At 29.5% G+C, this 17,761-nt stretch overlaps 3 protein-coding genes across 7 annotated transcripts in view; 1 reads left to right on the forward strand and 2 right to left on the reverse strand.

Moving 5' to 3' along the window:
• Positions 1 to 460: 460 nt before the first annotated feature.
• On the reverse strand, positions 461 to 3,374 carry Xit (ALG6/ALG8 family glucosyltransferase xit). Its single transcript, XM_083107668.1, has 7 exons — positions 2,989 to 3,374; positions 2,590 to 2,862; positions 2,133 to 2,301; positions 1,863 to 2,072; positions 1,534 to 1,773; positions 1,146 to 1,291; positions 461 to 1,044 (listed from the first exon to the last, which is right to left on the reverse strand). The coding sequence occupies exons 1-7, from the start codon at positions 3,168 to 3,170 to the stop codon at positions 609 to 611; spliced, it is 1,656 nt and encodes a 551-aa protein (XP_082963794.1). The 5' UTR covers positions 3,171 to 3,374; the 3' UTR covers positions 461 to 608.
• Positions 3,375 to 3,431: 57 nt separating this feature from the next.
• On the forward strand, positions 3,432 to 5,198 carry LOC145976524 (translation initiation factor IF-3). Of its 2 annotated transcripts, XM_083107671.1 has the most exons (3): positions 3,432 to 3,552; positions 3,642 to 4,084; positions 4,526 to 5,198. In XM_083107671.1, the coding sequence occupies exons 1-3, from the start codon at positions 3,516 to 3,518 to the stop codon at positions 4,706 to 4,708; spliced, it is 663 nt and encodes a 220-aa protein (XP_082963797.1). In that variant the 5' UTR covers positions 3,432 to 3,515; the 3' UTR covers positions 4,709 to 5,198. The 2 variants fall into 2 exon arrangements, with proteins under 2 accessions (XP_082963797.1, XP_082963796.1); XM_083107670.1 differs by having other exon boundaries at positions 3,497 to 4,084.
• Positions 4,818 to 17,761, reverse strand: part of LOC145976520 (spondin-1) — a 38,792-nt gene continuing 25,848 nt past the window's right edge. For 2 of the 4 annotated variants that reach the window (XM_083107663.1, XM_083107666.1), the window contains 14 exons: positions 15,458 to 15,701; positions 14,711 to 14,897; positions 14,242 to 14,560; positions 13,955 to 14,085; positions 12,789 to 12,999; positions 11,981 to 12,152; positions 11,265 to 11,604; positions 8,964 to 9,177; positions 8,561 to 8,731; positions 7,834 to 7,956; positions 7,495 to 7,640; positions 7,182 to 7,260; positions 6,886 to 6,951; positions 4,818 to 6,587 (listed from right to left, as the gene is read on the reverse strand). In XM_083107663.1, coding sequence (XP_082963789.1) covers positions 6,409 to 6,587; positions 6,886 to 6,951; positions 7,182 to 7,260; positions 7,495 to 7,640; positions 7,834 to 7,956; positions 8,561 to 8,731; positions 8,964 to 9,177; positions 11,265 to 11,604; positions 11,981 to 12,152; positions 12,789 to 12,999; positions 13,955 to 14,085; positions 14,242 to 14,560; positions 14,711 to 14,897; positions 15,458 to 15,701 — 2,582 coding nt within the window. In that variant the 3' untranslated portion in view covers positions 4,818 to 6,408. The remainder of the gene's footprint in view (positions 6,588 to 6,885; positions 6,952 to 7,181; positions 7,261 to 7,494; positions 7,641 to 7,833; positions 7,957 to 8,560; positions 8,732 to 8,963; positions 9,178 to 11,264; positions 11,605 to 11,980; positions 12,153 to 12,788; positions 13,000 to 13,954; positions 14,086 to 14,241; positions 14,561 to 14,710; positions 14,898 to 15,457; positions 15,702 to 17,761) is intronic. The other 2 variants (XM_083107664.1, XM_083107665.1) reach the window with 2 other exon arrangements.

A 17,761-nucleotide genomic window follows, 5' to 3' on the forward strand; every position in this document is an offset into this window, starting at 1 on the left:
AAAAACAAAAAAAATTTAGAAAATAATCAATTGGAACAAATAATAAAATGGGGCACCCTGTGTATATGTATATGTATATACATTTATACATATAAATATAAATATATATATATATATACATATATATATATTTATATTTATAATATTTATAATATTTTTTAAATGTTTTATTAATTGTTCGTGAGTGATGTTTCTTTATTTTAATATATACTATCGGCCGTTCCGAAATTGCTGCCAGTTTACTGCCAGCACTGAAAATATATAATATACGTAATGTGCACTATAGAATTTGCAGTACTGGCAGTAATTTCGGAACACGGCCTCTATAGATAGTGATGTAATTATTGAAATATTTTTATATACATGTGTGTGTGCACGCTCAGGTGTGCAATAAAATAAATTTTTTTAATGTGATTGTTAATTCGCTACAATAAAAAGAGATCTGTAATTATTTTCCTTTTTTTATTACTATTGTTGCAAGAATATTAAATGTATCAAACAATAACAAACTATGCTTTCAATTTATAGTAAATTGACGGATGCAATTGATAAGATAAAATATTTTCAATTCGATTCGTACGTGTACAAATTCTTAGCGATTATTTTTCTTAAGATTGTTTATTCTTTAATCTTTGACATCTTAATTTGCTTTCTGTTATTTCATTATTAATACAAGCATTATTCTGCAAATATATATAATAATACAATATCCAGCAATAAGTTATGCCAATTGTACAATATATGGAAGTAAATGCTAATGGTAAGAATGGTAATCTGTCACCTAATAATAATTTATGCAATATCACTTCATAAAATGTAATTAATGGCAGTGATATTATGTATAACCATTCATATAATTGTAATAGAGATCTAACATGTTGATTAGTTAAAACTAAAATCGATGAAAGCATATATGTTAATAATAGTAGTAATTTTAATGAAAATAAGTTATCAGGATATAGTAATGGCAAAAGAGCAGTATGTCCAGTACTGTTTAGAATTATGAATATCCGTGCATCTTCTTTGTTTGTTGCTGCGAGAACACTAAAAATGCATTATTAAATTGCATTAATGTAAGCTTTAATATAAACAAAAAGTATCTTCTAAAATAATGAAGTATTTTATATTATGGACTCAGTACTTACCACAAAGGTATAATTGCGGTTAATATGGCTTTTTCGTGCACATGCCAACCAAACATGAATGAGCTTAAAGCACATAATACAATACATCTAACAAAATATTTTGAATTCATGTAGGATTCTTTAGAAAGCAAACACCATAATGCAGGCTGCAATAATATGATATCAATTATTTAATGTTTTATATTTTTAGAGTAGCATATATGAAGAATAAAAAATGTTTAATATATATATATATTAGAATAGAAATTGTGCAGAATTTAAGTTCTCTATAAAATATTTATTATCAAAAACAGAAATTATATATATATTAATATACATATATAATTGTATTTATATTTAAATATATATATGTGTACGTGTGTATGTGTGTATGTGTGTGAAAACTTACAAGTATTGCTAAAAAAGTCAAAAGAAATGTAACAATAGGGGTTGGAGTAGGTAATATAAAGAAATTCTGCTCTTGCACTAGACCACCTGTCATTACTGCAGATTTAACATCTTTTAACCATCCCAAATGTTTCCATATCACAGACAGTATTTTTTCTGCACCAATATATAAAGCCCAACAATTTGCGGCCCAATATGAATGTACCAAACCCCTTTTAAATGGAAATAAACGGGAAATTACCTAAAAAAATGAAAAATGCATTAAATTCTAAAGAAATTAAATAAAAGAAAACACAAAGAGAGATAGACTATAGAATAATTAAATGTTACCTGTGGTAATTGAGTTATAAATGGACCAAAAGATGCTGTTAAAACAGCCAGAACAATAAACCCAAGTGTAAATAATCGTTTAAAAAATTTGCCACTATTCAGACAATAAGATTTTAATAGCCAAACAATGTATGCTGGCGCTATGAACACATATAAATGTTTTAAATTGAGTAAAATGGCAAACCATATGGCACCTTGCAACACTGACATCTAAAAACAAACTGCTTTTTACCATAAGTAAATTCCAAAGTATATATATTACAGAATTACCTCTTTTCCAATCTGTGAAACTTTTGATATTGATATCAACAAAATTCCAAGTAAAAAACCATTGTATTGAAAATGTATATGGTCGACTACCAGTAATCCCATGTTACACAATGATAGAAGTACGAAAACTGTATGGCCATTCGAAGACTTACAAAATGTCCTACTCATTCTACAAGAAAATGTTTAAATTTAGATTAAATAAATTTGATATTGTACAAAATTTTTTAAAATTGGATTTTCAAAAATGCAATATCTCTATCAGTTTTTCAGAAAACATACTTTTGTGCGAATAAAAACATTTTTAGCTTTGCTAAAAACATATATTTATTTTTTCCAATTTTTATTTTAAAAAGCTATCTTTAGATAAATTATTTTTTGTGTCATGGAAATATGTTCGCTTTTAGAAAATGTTCTTTTATCTAATTTATTACGAATTTTTATTGACAAATGTACTTACTCTCTCACTCCATATGCAAATATCAGATCAGCAAATATAACAGTCGCTCTTTGGAAATACACAGTAGCTGGTGATGCATAATTTAAATTCTCCACCTTGACCATCTCTGGATCGAAAAATACAGCTATTTGGCTAAGGCAATACTCAAACCATGCAAACAAGGGTGGATAATCAAGAGTCCACGGAGATTGTGTATTTATGTACCATTCTTTAACAGGTAAACTGTATGTGATGGCTAGCCAGTTGCGATGTACTTCAAAATCAGTGGAATGACTGCAAGTTTAGAAAAGAATTGTAAACAGCAATTTTACATTAATATAAGAATAAGTGATTTCAATAGTATAAAACAGCATGAATGAATTGGAAAAAAGAGTAATGTGAAACTAAAAGATTACTCACTAAGTAGGAATCAAGAGGATCTTGACGCAAGTAACTAGTAGAAAGATTTTCAAAATCACACCATCCCTCGAAGCAACGGAAGAAATTTCTTCATCCCGGCTTATCTGCGTTTCCTTCAAAGTTTTTTTGCTCCCGGTAAACATATTGTTCAAGCAAACTTGCAATTTATTGCTTGTCAACATCAACTCATTACAAATCTCGATATATTTCGCGGCAGTATAATATTCCCGTCAGATAATACTTTCATAAATAAACATTCGACGACAAAATTATTTTCAAAACGATAAATATAAAGGCTTGCATAAATACATATAAATACGCATAAGTGAGGTTAGTCAGATGACAAATAGCCATCGCACATAAAATTCCATAAGCACGTAAGACGTAAGCGTAAGAAAATCGACCAATCACGGTCGAGTATTGGCTCCTTGGAGGGGGCCATGATACCGTGATTGGTCGATTTTCTTACGCTTATGTCTTACGTGCTTATGGAATTTGATGTGTGATGGCCAGAACAGTCGTGGGTTATGTTCACCAGCTGGACGGAACCTAACCCGAAGTTAGGTTAGATATGGCTGCTCCAAGGTTGTTGACGGCTCTACGAAGAGCTATATATCGCGTTCAAGATTTCAATAATAAATGTTGTCTGATAGGTGACGTACGGGTATTTAGCAAGAAATCCATCCTCGAGGAGAACGACGATGTCGCGTCTGCCAAGCAGCAAAGGCCGAAAACGGTGCCGGTGCCGAAGATCACGCTGGTGTCACCGGACAACTCGATGACCGTGACCGTGCTAGAGGATGCTCAACGTCTGGCGAAACGCCGTAAGCTCAACCTCGTCAAGGTCAGCGACTTCGATAGCAAGACGCAGCGACCGGTCTACAAGCTGATGAGCAGCTCCGTCTTCATCGAGGAAATCGGGGAGAAAGTCGAGGAAGATGACAGAGACAAACAGAAATCCAAGGGTGCTAAACTGCACTACATATCTGCGAAGATTGCTGAGCATGATCTGTTGACAAAGACCAAAAATGTGGTGAAATTATTAAATAAAGGGCACAAGGTTAAGATTGTCATCACCCTGGACAGTAGTAGTGAGGTGAGTTCTTTGGTTTTTCTGTCGTTTCCTATTTGGTTATTCACTTTTCTTTGTGATAGAGGAATTGATATACATAATTGATATACATAACTTAAATAAATTGGTAAAAGTCACACTAAGATACTTAAACCAGAATATTCTTTTTTTCTGATTCTATTTCGTTATAAATTCTTAATTACACATGTACAATAAAACATAAGAAGATGATAAAAGATGATTGTTTATCTTCAAGAGAGAACTGAAAATAATATCTATTTTAGACTTTTTACTTTTCTATGATTCATCATAAAATTCAAGACAGAATTCTATCTATTTGATGTGCTAAATATATACATATATGTGTATATATTATTTCCTCAAATAAAATTGTAAATAAAATAAATTTCTGTCATGAATTATATATCGCCCAAAATAAACTTAAAAAAATTATTTTATGTGTAGAATAACATACAAACACAAAGTGTTATAGAAGATGCCCTGAAGAATTATGGCAGCATTCAACAAATGCCATCAAAGAAAAATGTTGTCGTACTTTTAATAAATCCAATATTAAATAAAAACAAAGACAATTCTGTAGTTAATAAAGAAAGAACTGATACAATTAACTTAAGTAATAATGTGTGAAATTGTTTGGTAAGCTAGATAATAATTTATCATAATTATGAGCGAGAAAAGAATAAATTCTATGTATATATAAAGACTAAGATAATTATACAGTACTTTATACAGTATATACTTGTATTAAATATATTGTATAGAGCTATTAACTTTATTATTGAATATATTATAATAGCTTTACAAAAGGAATAACATTTAAATAGGTTTTTTTCTATACCTATAGGTTTTTCCCCTATATCATATTTACGATTATTGTCAATGAAGAGAATTTTATGTTAAGAAAACTTTCCATTATATATACACTAAACAAACGGCTTACTATCTATTGATATGTCTACGGCGCATTTTGTTTTATATTATATTTTAGGATATGGGGGGCTTCTCGATTATTTTAACTGAAACTATTACAAACTTTGGTCTTATATTGAGATCTGCAATGCATGATAAATGCCACGAATATGATATACGTACGTACAAATAAATATTATTGTTACAATTGGTCTTTTTCATGTGCTAACATATTTTACTATCCGCGCTAATAAGGGATAATTCTTCTTACTTGATGTAATGTTACTGCACTGTATATTATATTACAGCTTTGATTTTTTTGCTGCAGTTAAGTAGATAGCAAATGACATATATAATGATTTTTTCATCTGTCATGTAAAGCTATATGAGTATTCGACATGAGTATTACTTTTATTACTTTACGAGAATATAATAATTGCAAAAATTCTAATATTTTCTCTTTTCTAAGCACAATTGACACAACTGGAATGCAAATCCATTTTGTCTTAACTTAATACCATCGGAAAATAATGTCACCTGTTAAATAAAGTCATATTAAATATAATAATCGAATAATTCAGCATCGACACGATGGATCGCAAAATGATACGCAAATGGCACGATTTTTCTGTGCGTAGTAAATTACACTGGAGGACAGAGAACGGATATAATTATGCGTAGAAGCAAAATCTATGAACCCGTTTTCTTACAAAAGCATTATAGATAAATTTCTATTTTCTATATAAAATAATCAATGCTTTTCTCAAGTACTATAATTAAGTATTCAAATTATGTATATATCAACTATACACACTTAAGTCAAATATATTTCGTAATATAATTAATTTTGTTTTACGCAATTACATTGAAATTATTTTTCATTTTTTGTTTTGCGTATAATAAACATTTAGTTTGTTTTTCTTTCGAAATAAAAAAAAATTCAAATTTTCTGTCATTAATTTGTCATGCGCGGAATGATACATAATACATAAATCATAACTGTAAAACTGAGAATTATAGATTTTGAGATAAAATATTCTTTCAAAATCTAAAATATCCATAATTTTAATATCAAATACGATCTTGTCGTTTTTTTATCTATCGTTTCTTTGATTTTATTATTAATGCTATTATTTGTTCGTTTTTAAAACGACAAAAATATACGAATTTTTATAGGATAAAATATTGCTGTCGTCCAGTGTTAGCCCTATACCCCGATAATATTTTCTACAGATACATGCTTCTATCCCTCCTGCATACCTTGGAGATTTCAATTACATTATAATATTTAAGAAGGAGTGTCACACGAGTAATCAGTCTAACAAAGTCACATAAATTTCAACATTCGACACAGACGCACCGTGCAAATCGTAATATGCCTATCGATAGAATAGTAAGATAGAATGCAAACACTCTCGTTACTGCGGACAATCTACCCTGCGGCACTTTTTGAATTCCGCCAAAACTGGACAGAGTCTAGCCCAGGATCCACGTGGTTTCACCGTCACACTTCTGACCCTGGTTCGCAACGATTCGCCACAGGTCGCACTGCATTCCGACCACGTTGACCACGATGTCACTTCGCAATTCACTGTAACTGTATACAGAGTGAGCGATATTGAATATTATGAATAAACAAAATTGACACAATTATCTTCTTAGTTTATTATCTTATCAAATCAAATCGCCAATAGTGCCTTAATTACTTGATCAGTTGATTCGTTTGATGTCGATTCTACTCTGTATACTCTGATACTGAATATGTAGCAAATAAATGTAGCAAATAATTTATTCTTTTGTATCAAAGCTATGAAACTTTAATGTAAGGCAAATTACGAATTCATAAATTCTAAGGTTTGAAATGATATTTTACTTTAAAGTGATACAAAACTTACTCTCATGCTCTATTCCAGTATTTTTGTCTCGATGAAATCGGCGACCTGTTCCATCACCTTGTAGAGCTAAAAAATAATAAAATTTATTTATAAATTAAGTTAATAAAATTTATCTCTATATTTAATAATTATATTGACTAAGAAAAGAGCTGAAAATATAGATCTAAAAGATCTGTTTGCATGCTTTAAAATACGTAATTTTCAAAAAATAATTTCGTGAATAATTTATTATGTGTATTTTAATGATAAATTACATCATAGTAAAGGAGAATTTATAAAAGTATACCAATACTCACAGCATGGCGGAATTTTATGGCATTTCTTTTTTCGAACAAGTTTTTTTGGACAGTTCTTACCCCCACCTTTGGGTGGAATCTGTAAAATGACCACATTTTTACATGATAAGATGCATGAGATATATTATATCCTTTTGCTTTATACATATTATTTAAAATAAATCGAGAAAATTAATTGTTATTAATTGTTAATATATTAATTAAATAATTGTTAATATTTATTATTCGTTGAAACATCGTTATTTTTACTTTATATCGATAAGTATCTATAAATGCGATAAATATGTATGTGAATAAAAATTTATAACAATACCGTCCCCCTAGTGCTGATGGTATATCCACGACAGTTTTCACAGCGCGACCATTTACTCCATTCAGATACCTGGCAATCCACTTTACTATTCTCACTCGATTCCATTATCTGACTACCCGCTTGAATGCCTTTAAAATCCTCCTTACCTGCGAAAAAAAGGACAATGCAAAATGACCTTTAACGAGGCAGAAATATTCGTGCATTACATTTATTTTTAAATTCTCTTAAAACCATTTTCCGTAAGAGCTTATAATATGAAACTATATAATAGAGTTCACTTTGTAAATGTTCGATTTTCAGCGGAATCTCGAGTAACTTTTGCATAAAACAAATTATCACCATGTTGCGCTCTCTTCGCCTTTGCGCTACGTTGCTCCTGCACAGGAATATGATAGCTGAGGACGCTGCTAAGGGACACCTTAAGATTTTTCATGATTGCTGATAGATTCGCCTTCAATTCTCCTGAATTGGTTAGTAAGCGTGTGCAGAGCATGACAAATGATTATTTGTGAGGAAATTAGGATTGCATAAAATTCAAGACGAGATAATTATATTGTTAAAAATATTGTATCGGTATTGAAAATTTGCGAAAACTTAAATTTTATCTTAGTCCTGAATAAATCTTTGTAGTAAGAATCTCGTTTTGTATTGCCTTGTCTTGATTTTATTAATAATTTATATCTAATACTGAACGGTGATTTAAAATAATATATATTTAACATAATTTTTATAATATAATTTAAAATAAAAAAAATTATCAAAATTCGAGATTAGATCAAGACACGACTCTTAATTAGTCTAACAAAATCAAAAACTTATCTTGGTATCTCGCGCAGAAAAAATTATGTTCTATCATAATTGATATTAAGATTACATAATATAAAAGTCATGTATAGTTTGTAATATACACTTAGAAATTTGATTATGAAAATTGCTTTCGCAGATAGGAATTTAATAGAAACAGTGGATATGTGCAGAGTTCCACAATTAATAATATTATCATGGATGCGCTATTAATGTGATGAATTCACGGCATGCACGGTATCGAATAATCGAGTTAACTTACTTTGGAAATTGCCGCAAACATTATTGCAATCTTGCTCGGTTGGGAAATTATTTCGATTACCGTCGCAGCCAGAATAACTAAATAAATGACAACGGCCGCTTTGTTTGTCAAAATAAGCTCTTAATATGTTCGAATTACAACGTCCCTTCTCCATGGGTTCGCTGCAGATCTCTGTAAACCAATGATGATTTTTTTCGTTGTAAAAATTTCATCGAAAGATATATTTCCATATAGGCGGAGCCATATTTTTTTGAAATATTTTAATTAACATTTAATATTAAATGTCATAAAATTTCTCAATTAAATTGAAAAGATCCATTTTAACTTTTTGGGTTATTATGTAATTTTTTACTATATTATTAAATAATTTCCTAAAAAAGTTAGGAGAATAAATGTTTTTTACGTATTCTTTCTTCTCTCGACAAATCGCAGCTCGGAATTTCGGCTACGCATGATGCCTGTTGCACTTTGCATTCCTCGTGGCTGTCACTATCATCCTTATTAGAGTCACTGTACATGCCTTTGTGCAGCCTAGATCGCAATTTGACACCGGGTCCGCAGCTGGAACTGCACGGCGACCATATCGACCAGTTTGTATAATGGTTCTCAGGACATCTCTGCGATTAATATAAATTAAAATTTAATCAATCAACATGAAAAAACAGCTGTTAATCAAAAGAATTGTAGAAGCGAAATTCTTTCTTTCTCTCTCATTAGTTTTCTTTTTTGTCAAGAGAATTTTGTGTATGAGGTTGAAAAATCTGTCACACGCGCAGATTTTCATGTGAATTGTAGAATCCAATTTTATTTCAAAAATTACTTAGTTGTTATTTAAAAGTATGATGTACATTAAGAGAGTATAATGAGATTGTAGTCTTAAAAAAAATTTGCGGATATGAATTTTGCTTTTTCATCCTTGCGTATCTTCAGTCTTCACATCGATTGTTGAAATTTATTTATTTATTTATCAGCGATGTGTGTTATATTCGCAATTCTATAAATTTTTAGCACGTGAATGTAAGATTGATTTTCATGATAATACATATATGATGTAGCATAAATGTGCAACTGATAGTTAACGATTGCTATTAAATGTATTATATTGATTCGTTAGAATATCAGCATATATTTCATGAGAAAATAAATAAAGATGATTGATAAACATTTTTTATATAGCACTTATATCTTCAATTTTAACAGCACAAATGAACTATTTGAAAAGAGGACGAATGGTTGCAAAACTGTCATGTTATATGAAAAGCAAATCGAATCTTTGACATTAAATTTAAAGTTTATATATATAATTTGTCATGCGCATAATATTTTTGTTTTTTTCAATGCAATGTTCAAAGCGCTTTATGCATGCTATGTTATTATTACTTGCATAGTTTAATGGTGTTCTATGAAAAATATGATTAAATTTTTCGTACACTGAAATGCAAGTTTCTTTCTTTACGATATCGTGTGACTTACATGAGGATGCCAATGCCGTGGGTGGATCTACGAGAAATGGTGCAGGTATCGATTACTCGTGAGAAGTGCTATCGTTGCTGGCTGTGTTTCTGATGATTTAATATTTAGCAAAGCTGATTCGTTTTAATACATATCGAGCGAATCGTTTATCTCTTCTGTATTTCGTAGAGTCGTAGAGAAACGATGTTCGCTCGATATCTATTAGATAGAATACGTGAATGTAGTTAGTCGTAATACGAGCAAACTTTTCGACGAACCTGATTCAAATTGGCGGAACGTATTTTACATTCGAATGAAACAGGAAATGAATATCAATTAAATGCAATTTGGAAATTCAACTTTATCAACGGAATAAACCTGGGAATTTACATATAAACTCAATGGTGATTATTCTAATGAGTCGATAGAGTATGAAATTATTTGACAATTAAAGAATTTTCGCGTATTAATCCTCTCGATGTAAGTAAATTGTCTCAATTAGAGAAGGAAAATCTTCAATTACTTTTTTCTTTAATTAACAAATATAAAATTAAATCTTAATATAACGATTTAATGTTTTGGAATAATAAGCTTTATATTATTATGCTTAATATATTAAGATTAATATTAAAAGAAATTTCCATGAGCGATGTAAAATCCTTACTAAAAAAAATTAATATTAAATACAGAAATTTTTATTATAAAATGATAAAAATCTGTTATTATTTGAAATTATTTAAGAATTGAAAAATTTTAATGTATAAATTCTCGAAGATGTGTAAATAAATTTTCAATCCGAGAAAAAAAATTTTTTTCAATTATATTTTTTTCGCAAATTAATAAATATTTTTTTCTTAAAATAATAAATATATATAATTTTAGGTTAAATCTTAATAAATAATTTTAATACTTTGAAATAAGCATTAATAATAAGCGTTATTATTAAGTTTAATATATTAAGATTAAAAAAATTTTCCATAAACGATATAAAGTTCTTGTTAAATAAAAATTAATATCATAGAATGATAAAAATTTCTGGTTTTGATATAGTATATGCATACTTTAATGTTCTAGAATCACATATCATATTTTATTTTTATTTAGCAATTGTCATAATAGCGAATTAATTTGCTATTAAATAAATAAATGCGATTTAATTCGCATATTCGAGAGTTGCGAAATCAATATTTCAATCAGTTTCGTCAATGAAATCCATTCCTATCAGCCCTGATATCCCTGAATCTTTTCATACCTCCTCCAGCAGCCATTCCTCGATTATCTCTCCGTTCGTATCTGCTCTCTCACCGGCATAGTTTTCATCCTCATCATCGACGTTCAACTGATACGATCGTTGCCTTACCTCCTCCATGTCTTCGCCTTCGCAAGGCTCGTTCTCGCAATCGAATGACTGCTGTAATTCCGGTCCGTTCGGCACAGCCTTGCATTGTTTTCGATACTTCTTCTGCCGGAAGTTCCTGGATCGTGTTTTGCTGCCCTCGCCGCAGGTAGACGAGCACGAACTCCAAGAACTCCAAGGCGTTAATTCACACTTTTCGCTGTCCAATAGACCGTCGTGACGACCATTACTGGTGCTGGCGAATTAAAATTCATCATTTTGCGACAATATAAAATACAAGTCATTATCAACCACGCAGTGTAAACAGATTCTCTTTATTATATTCTTAGAGATAGTTTAAAATTTTTTCTGTCAGCAATACGAGACAAATAAGTAAAAGTGCAGACATATAATAAACATTTTAATAGATGGGAAAATATAAAATTTCTCTTATTATACGAGAATATAACACAGAAAGGTTATTTCTGTTAAGATCTTTTTGAATATGAAAAAAATAAAATTTGTGCAATCCATATTATAAAAAATATTATATTATATCATAAAAAAGAAGATTCAGAAAATTGATAGAATTCTTAATTGCGATGTAAAGATTACACTATCGCGCTCATTACCAGTACGGGCTTTGTGCGTTATAACAGGGTCTTCGATCCGTTATAGGTGTGATACATTTATTCGCGTGTGCAGCAGCTTCATCGCGAAAGCGACGTTGTCTCAGTTGAGTGCCTCTGCCGCAACTGACTGAGCACGCGCTCCATTCACCCCAGAGTGTCACTTTACAACCCTCTACACATGAAATGATTAAATAATTTTTTCAGAAGTTTTGTATAAATCGCGTACATTTAAATGTCATAGCAGAACACTTGAAACAAGAATTATGTCATTGCTAATTAATAACATATTTTACAAATAAATAAAAATTCACATAATATAAATATCTTATATATAAAGTAAATTTATAATATAATTTACTGCCAAATAACATATTATAAAATCAAAAAATATACATAAATGAAAATGTAGATAAACGAAAATATAAATAGACGAAAATGTAAATAAATTCTGTAGAAACATTTCTTGCACGCACAATTATTTATAAAAATTATTATTCTGTTTAAGAGCTTTTGCAAATAATCTAGGAAATAAGCAAATAAATTTCACTTAACGTGGAGAGTTATGATAAGCTTTACTTTTATGCTTTTATTGTTCAATTGTGCGGAATCTCATTCATGAGTTTTAGCACGACATTTTAAAAGTATGTTTAAAATTTTATATCTTTAAAAATTTTTATATAGCTGAAAAAATTATAGGCGTTAATGCTTTATAAAATTTTCGGTATAATTAATCTTTGTCATAAATTCTCCAACGTTTGAGCATGTTTGAGAAATAAAAATGGCTTTTGTTAAAGAAAACGATACTTACTATCCTTTTTATTTAAATCTCCACCTGCGTCAGTCAATATAACACCGGCGTCGCAGGTCTTCTCGTACAATCTCTGTCTGTTCAAGTAGAGCTTCGCAAGGGGTTTCATATCTAGACCAGACGAGTCGTAAAAAGGTGATCTCGAATCATTTGGATACGTCGACGTGATACGTCGAATTAGTTCCTGTGGCTCCGTAGGCGAATCCGGTGACTAATAATTGATAGAAAATAATAAAAAACGGATAAGTGTGTGTCTAACAAAATAATTATAATTATTTATCGTAAAGTGAAGGTACAATATTTTATAAATACATTTTCCATTTCTAATCGAATTCACTATTATTATTCCTCGTATCTATTTATATTTTGCAAGACATTACAAATGAAATGCGGTAATAACGATTAAATATATCGTTATAAAAAATTTCTCACAAATAAGACACAATTTTTCAAAAGAGCAAATAGAAGAGGTAATAGAAAAGTTTACATAAAACGGAAGTAAATTCTCGCTCGTTGAAAGAGTGCGGAGAAAGCATAAAATTCAACGGCGTCAGCAATTCCAGTCTGCGATCGAGATAGCTATTGTGAACTGATGGAATCAGATACTCTCCCGCATGTCCAAAGATTATGAGATTATTATATGATTCTTCATTGTTGACGGGTGACAAGATTCTTTCTTATTTTAAATATGTGCAATCTGCACTCGTTTGGTGATATTTCATTATACGAACATTGTGATGCAGAGATAGAATCGAAAATTTATTACATTTTGTGCAGCGAAACGCGGAAAATCGCGCGAGCGTAAGTGGACATGAAATTTTTATCGGTCATCTCGTCGAATCACCCATGCGAAATTTACGTAACACGAAAAATGTTGCAGTGAAAAACAAAATAAATTAAAATCTGATACGCAAATTTTTTATATTATACATAAGCAAATATTTCAAGACAGAAAACGACCTAGAAAAAAACAATCGTAATGTTATAATTAATTAAATCGTGATAAATAGAGTATAGGAGGATAGTTCTCGGATCAACCATTTTCTCTGATTTGCCAATTGTTTGAATTGATTTTTGAGTCGAGTTTTTCTTTATAAGAATAACAAAATAAAAATATTAATCTTATATTATAAACGATTAAAAATAAAATATATATATTTGCTTACCATGTATGTGATACCATCATCGGTACCTGCATCGTAAGGGTACAAATTTAATTCTTTATGGATTATCCAAGAACAATTAGATAGACATAGTTCAAGACCAGAAACGCCGACGATCCAATCTGGCGAAGGATCTACGACAAAAAAATCATTTATCGATAAAAAATAAGGAATTATTTTCTAATTTAAGTCTTAACTACTACAAAAAAGAACAATAAAACAACATTTTATCTCAAGATTTAATAAATCTATGATTAATAATTCTTTAAATAATAAAAAAATCTTATTACCGATCTTTGAAACCAAAGACATTAGGTGATGTTTTCGATCCACACGAAAAACAGCGAAAGTTCGACCCGTCACGTTTGGAAAAGCGATGCCTCTTGCTTTTATTATCGTTCTAATGTGTTCACTTCGATCTTTTAATTCTGATTCTAATTTTCGTGTCGTACCAGCTTCTGCCACTTGCTGTAGCCCGATACTAGCCATGTATGCGTGTGCATGCCCGTTTGATATACCATTACTATATCGCCAAAACCTGTAATCACCAGTATGAGACGCACCGATAACGTCCGAGAAACGAATTAGCCAGCCTTTACTTGGAAAATCCTAAAAAGAAAAAAATAACGATGGATGAACGTCATAAATCCCAAGAATGCGTCAATTGCTGGAAAGATCTTCAATCACAAACGATATATGTATGTAATTATCCAATCTATAATTATCCATTCGTTCTTAATTACTTTCAGTTTTAATTACTTTTGGATGCGTGTTACGCGACCATAATCCTTCAAATGTGACTTCATATTTTGCCTCGTCGCAGGCGCAACATTCCGCTAAAACCGGACCCTGATCGTCAGCTTCCGCTTTTGAGTCTTGACACATGTTGAGGACTAAATTTGAATCATCCATGTACCATGTATCTGGCGTTTCCAGCACCGTCGCTCTGCAATAAAGAAAAAAAGAAAATAAAACGGAGAATAAAAATAATCTGCACGCACATTATCGTTGAATGTATAATTTACGAAAAATTAAATTGTTAAATAATAAATAAAATATAAAACAAGAGAAAACATACAAATAATCCTTTAGAGAGAGCTATTAAACCATTAAAATTAGGCGAAAAATCACTGTTATATAATAAATATAACACATATAAATATATTAATAGTTCGATGTTGCACAATACATATTTCATAATATGCATGCATTTACAGATGTATTAGCGTATTTTTAATAAGAAAAATTCTCTTTTTACGAGTATTATAAAATAAACGCCTTTTTATTCTTTTTCTGCAAATTCGTATTCAATTTATGTTAATAAAAGCATATATATTGTGATTTTAATAAATATTAATTTAATAACATTATATATGTATATATTTAAGTTTAAATTTATGTATTTATAACAAGTCTTAATATTATCTACCTTAATTAATGTTAATGTCGCAAAATAGATAGTATTTATTTATTTTGCACATTGTGTTAATAAAAGTATTGCTTCACCTGATAAGTATGCAACCGCTACCTTCAGTAGGACTGGTCCAAACGACAGATATTTCTTCTTTTTGAACCTTTGATGTTTCCATGATGGCGTTCGCGCAATTATCAGCAAATTTGGTCATTACATCATCCTGGAGATCGAATAAACCGACATCGGCCGTCTCATTTGCATTTTCGGTCTCGGCGGATATGAGAAATCTCGTAAACTTCCGGTGAATCTGATCGGAACTGTCGGTCTGTAGGACCACTGAAATAACCGATGATCTCTCTTTAATATGCTCATATTGCATATCTCGTTTTATAAAATCGTCATGTCTTTAGTCAATGGTAATTTATCAATATTGTTTATAATTTTTAACAATGTTGTTTATAAATAATAAATATTTGTAGATTTATATTCCGTAATAATTATATGATATATAGGAAAAAATAAAATTTGGACATAATGGAATTTAATAAAATGTTTTTATATGTAATGCTTTTGCATGAAATTCGATAAAATAATAATTTAATAAAACCTCGAGATATGTAACACCACACATGTTTTCTATCGCTACGCAGCTCGATATTAATTTGTATTGATAAAATATGTTTTAATATATGCAACTAAAATATATTTTAAAAATTTCGCAAGTTGCTCTTTGATAAAAAAATTAGTAATACTTTTCAGTTTTTAAAATTTTTTATTTGTAATTAATTACAATCCGAAAGTAATTTTGATTTTAAGAAATATTTATTTATTAATATTACTCAATATATATTATTTAATTATATATATTCTTTATTTATTGAAATATATATTACTATTATATTATTTTGAAGATTAATATGTAATTTATGTATATATATAATATAGAGATATCGAAGAAATTTCATCGATATCTTTTGATTGTTAAGTCTATAAGTCTATGTTTGTTATGATTAGATGGTCATAATTAAGCGAACTACTGCTGTGAATTATTTTCATCATAATTTTTACGCAATCAAGTGCACCTATCAAAATGTTCATAACGTATAGTTCAACTAAAAAGATGAGAAACTTTCGTTTTGTTCACGCAGAGTTTATAATTGATTGCGGGTGAGAAACTCAATATTTTTACCTCTAGGAAAATTTAAACGATCGAGGTAAAACTTTTGTAGGAGGCACAAAACAAATTCGATGGAGGAAGCGCCATACTTTTCCTCGATGCATTAGAATATTGATTTAATTTTCGAAAATAGAATAATGCACTTTGCGAGAAAAATCAGTACTATATTCGCTTCCTTCCAAAATTATCGCGTGGTATTTATGAATTCTTTCTTCGGAATTTTCTTTTTCTTATCAAAAATCAACAGCAGAGAAAAAGACAAAATTTATTAACAATAAGATAATCAATAATACTTCTTACTGTGAATACCAAAGATGTACATGCATGAATATCGACTTATAGATTTTCTATGTATCGCAGAAATATTCGTGTGCTCGCAATAGAAATATATATCAACTCGGCTACCGACTTGCTATTTATAGCATGGATTAAACACGATACATTGTGAATTCGCTGCTGCGTTCAAGGGAATTCATATATTTCTTTCTCTATTACGAAATTTTCTTCAACATATGTAAGTGTGCTACATTTCACGCGACCCGGTTTAAACGATATATATAATTTAGATTTTACCAAATTATCGTATCAATAGGTTTATTTCAGTTTTCAGTAAATATATGTATATATCATTTATGTTATAAAAAATTAGTTTTATATTATTGAATTATTATTTTAGTATATATTATTTAATATTAAATTATCTTGACATATTAGATATGTATCTAATATAATCATGATCTAATATAACAGTGATTACAATTACATGATTGTTGATTATAGTCAATATCTGGAATATAAAAATTGGATTAAATTATTTCTTTAAATAAAAAATAATTTATAAAAATCTAATTACATTATTTTTTTAAATAAAGAGATATTGAATGGTAAAAAATTCCACGAGTATTATATAAATAATTAAATAAAACATTTGGAAAAATTGCGAAATAATCTAATCGCAAGATTGTGTATTTGCGGTCATTCTCTATGTTATAATATGTAATACTCAGCTATTTGAAGCCATATGGCTTCTGGTGTTACAAGTCTTCTTGAACTATCTTTACATATAGAGACTTACATGTTGTGTAAATTTTAAAAAACTTTTTAAGACAATTTAAAGATTAATAATAGAAAGATTAATAATAAATTATACACGCACATATAACTTTTTATTAATCATGATAAAATCAAGAAGAACATAATAAAACAGATCCAAGAAGAT

This window comes from Camponotus vicinus, unplaced genomic scaffold, assembly GCF_025532165.1.
Source record: "Camponotus vicinus isolate PSW18456_S1 unplaced genomic scaffold, iyCamVici1.0 SCAF_9, whole genome shotgun sequence".
NCBI lineage: Eukaryota > Metazoa > Arthropoda > Insecta > Hymenoptera > Formicidae > Camponotus > Camponotus vicinus.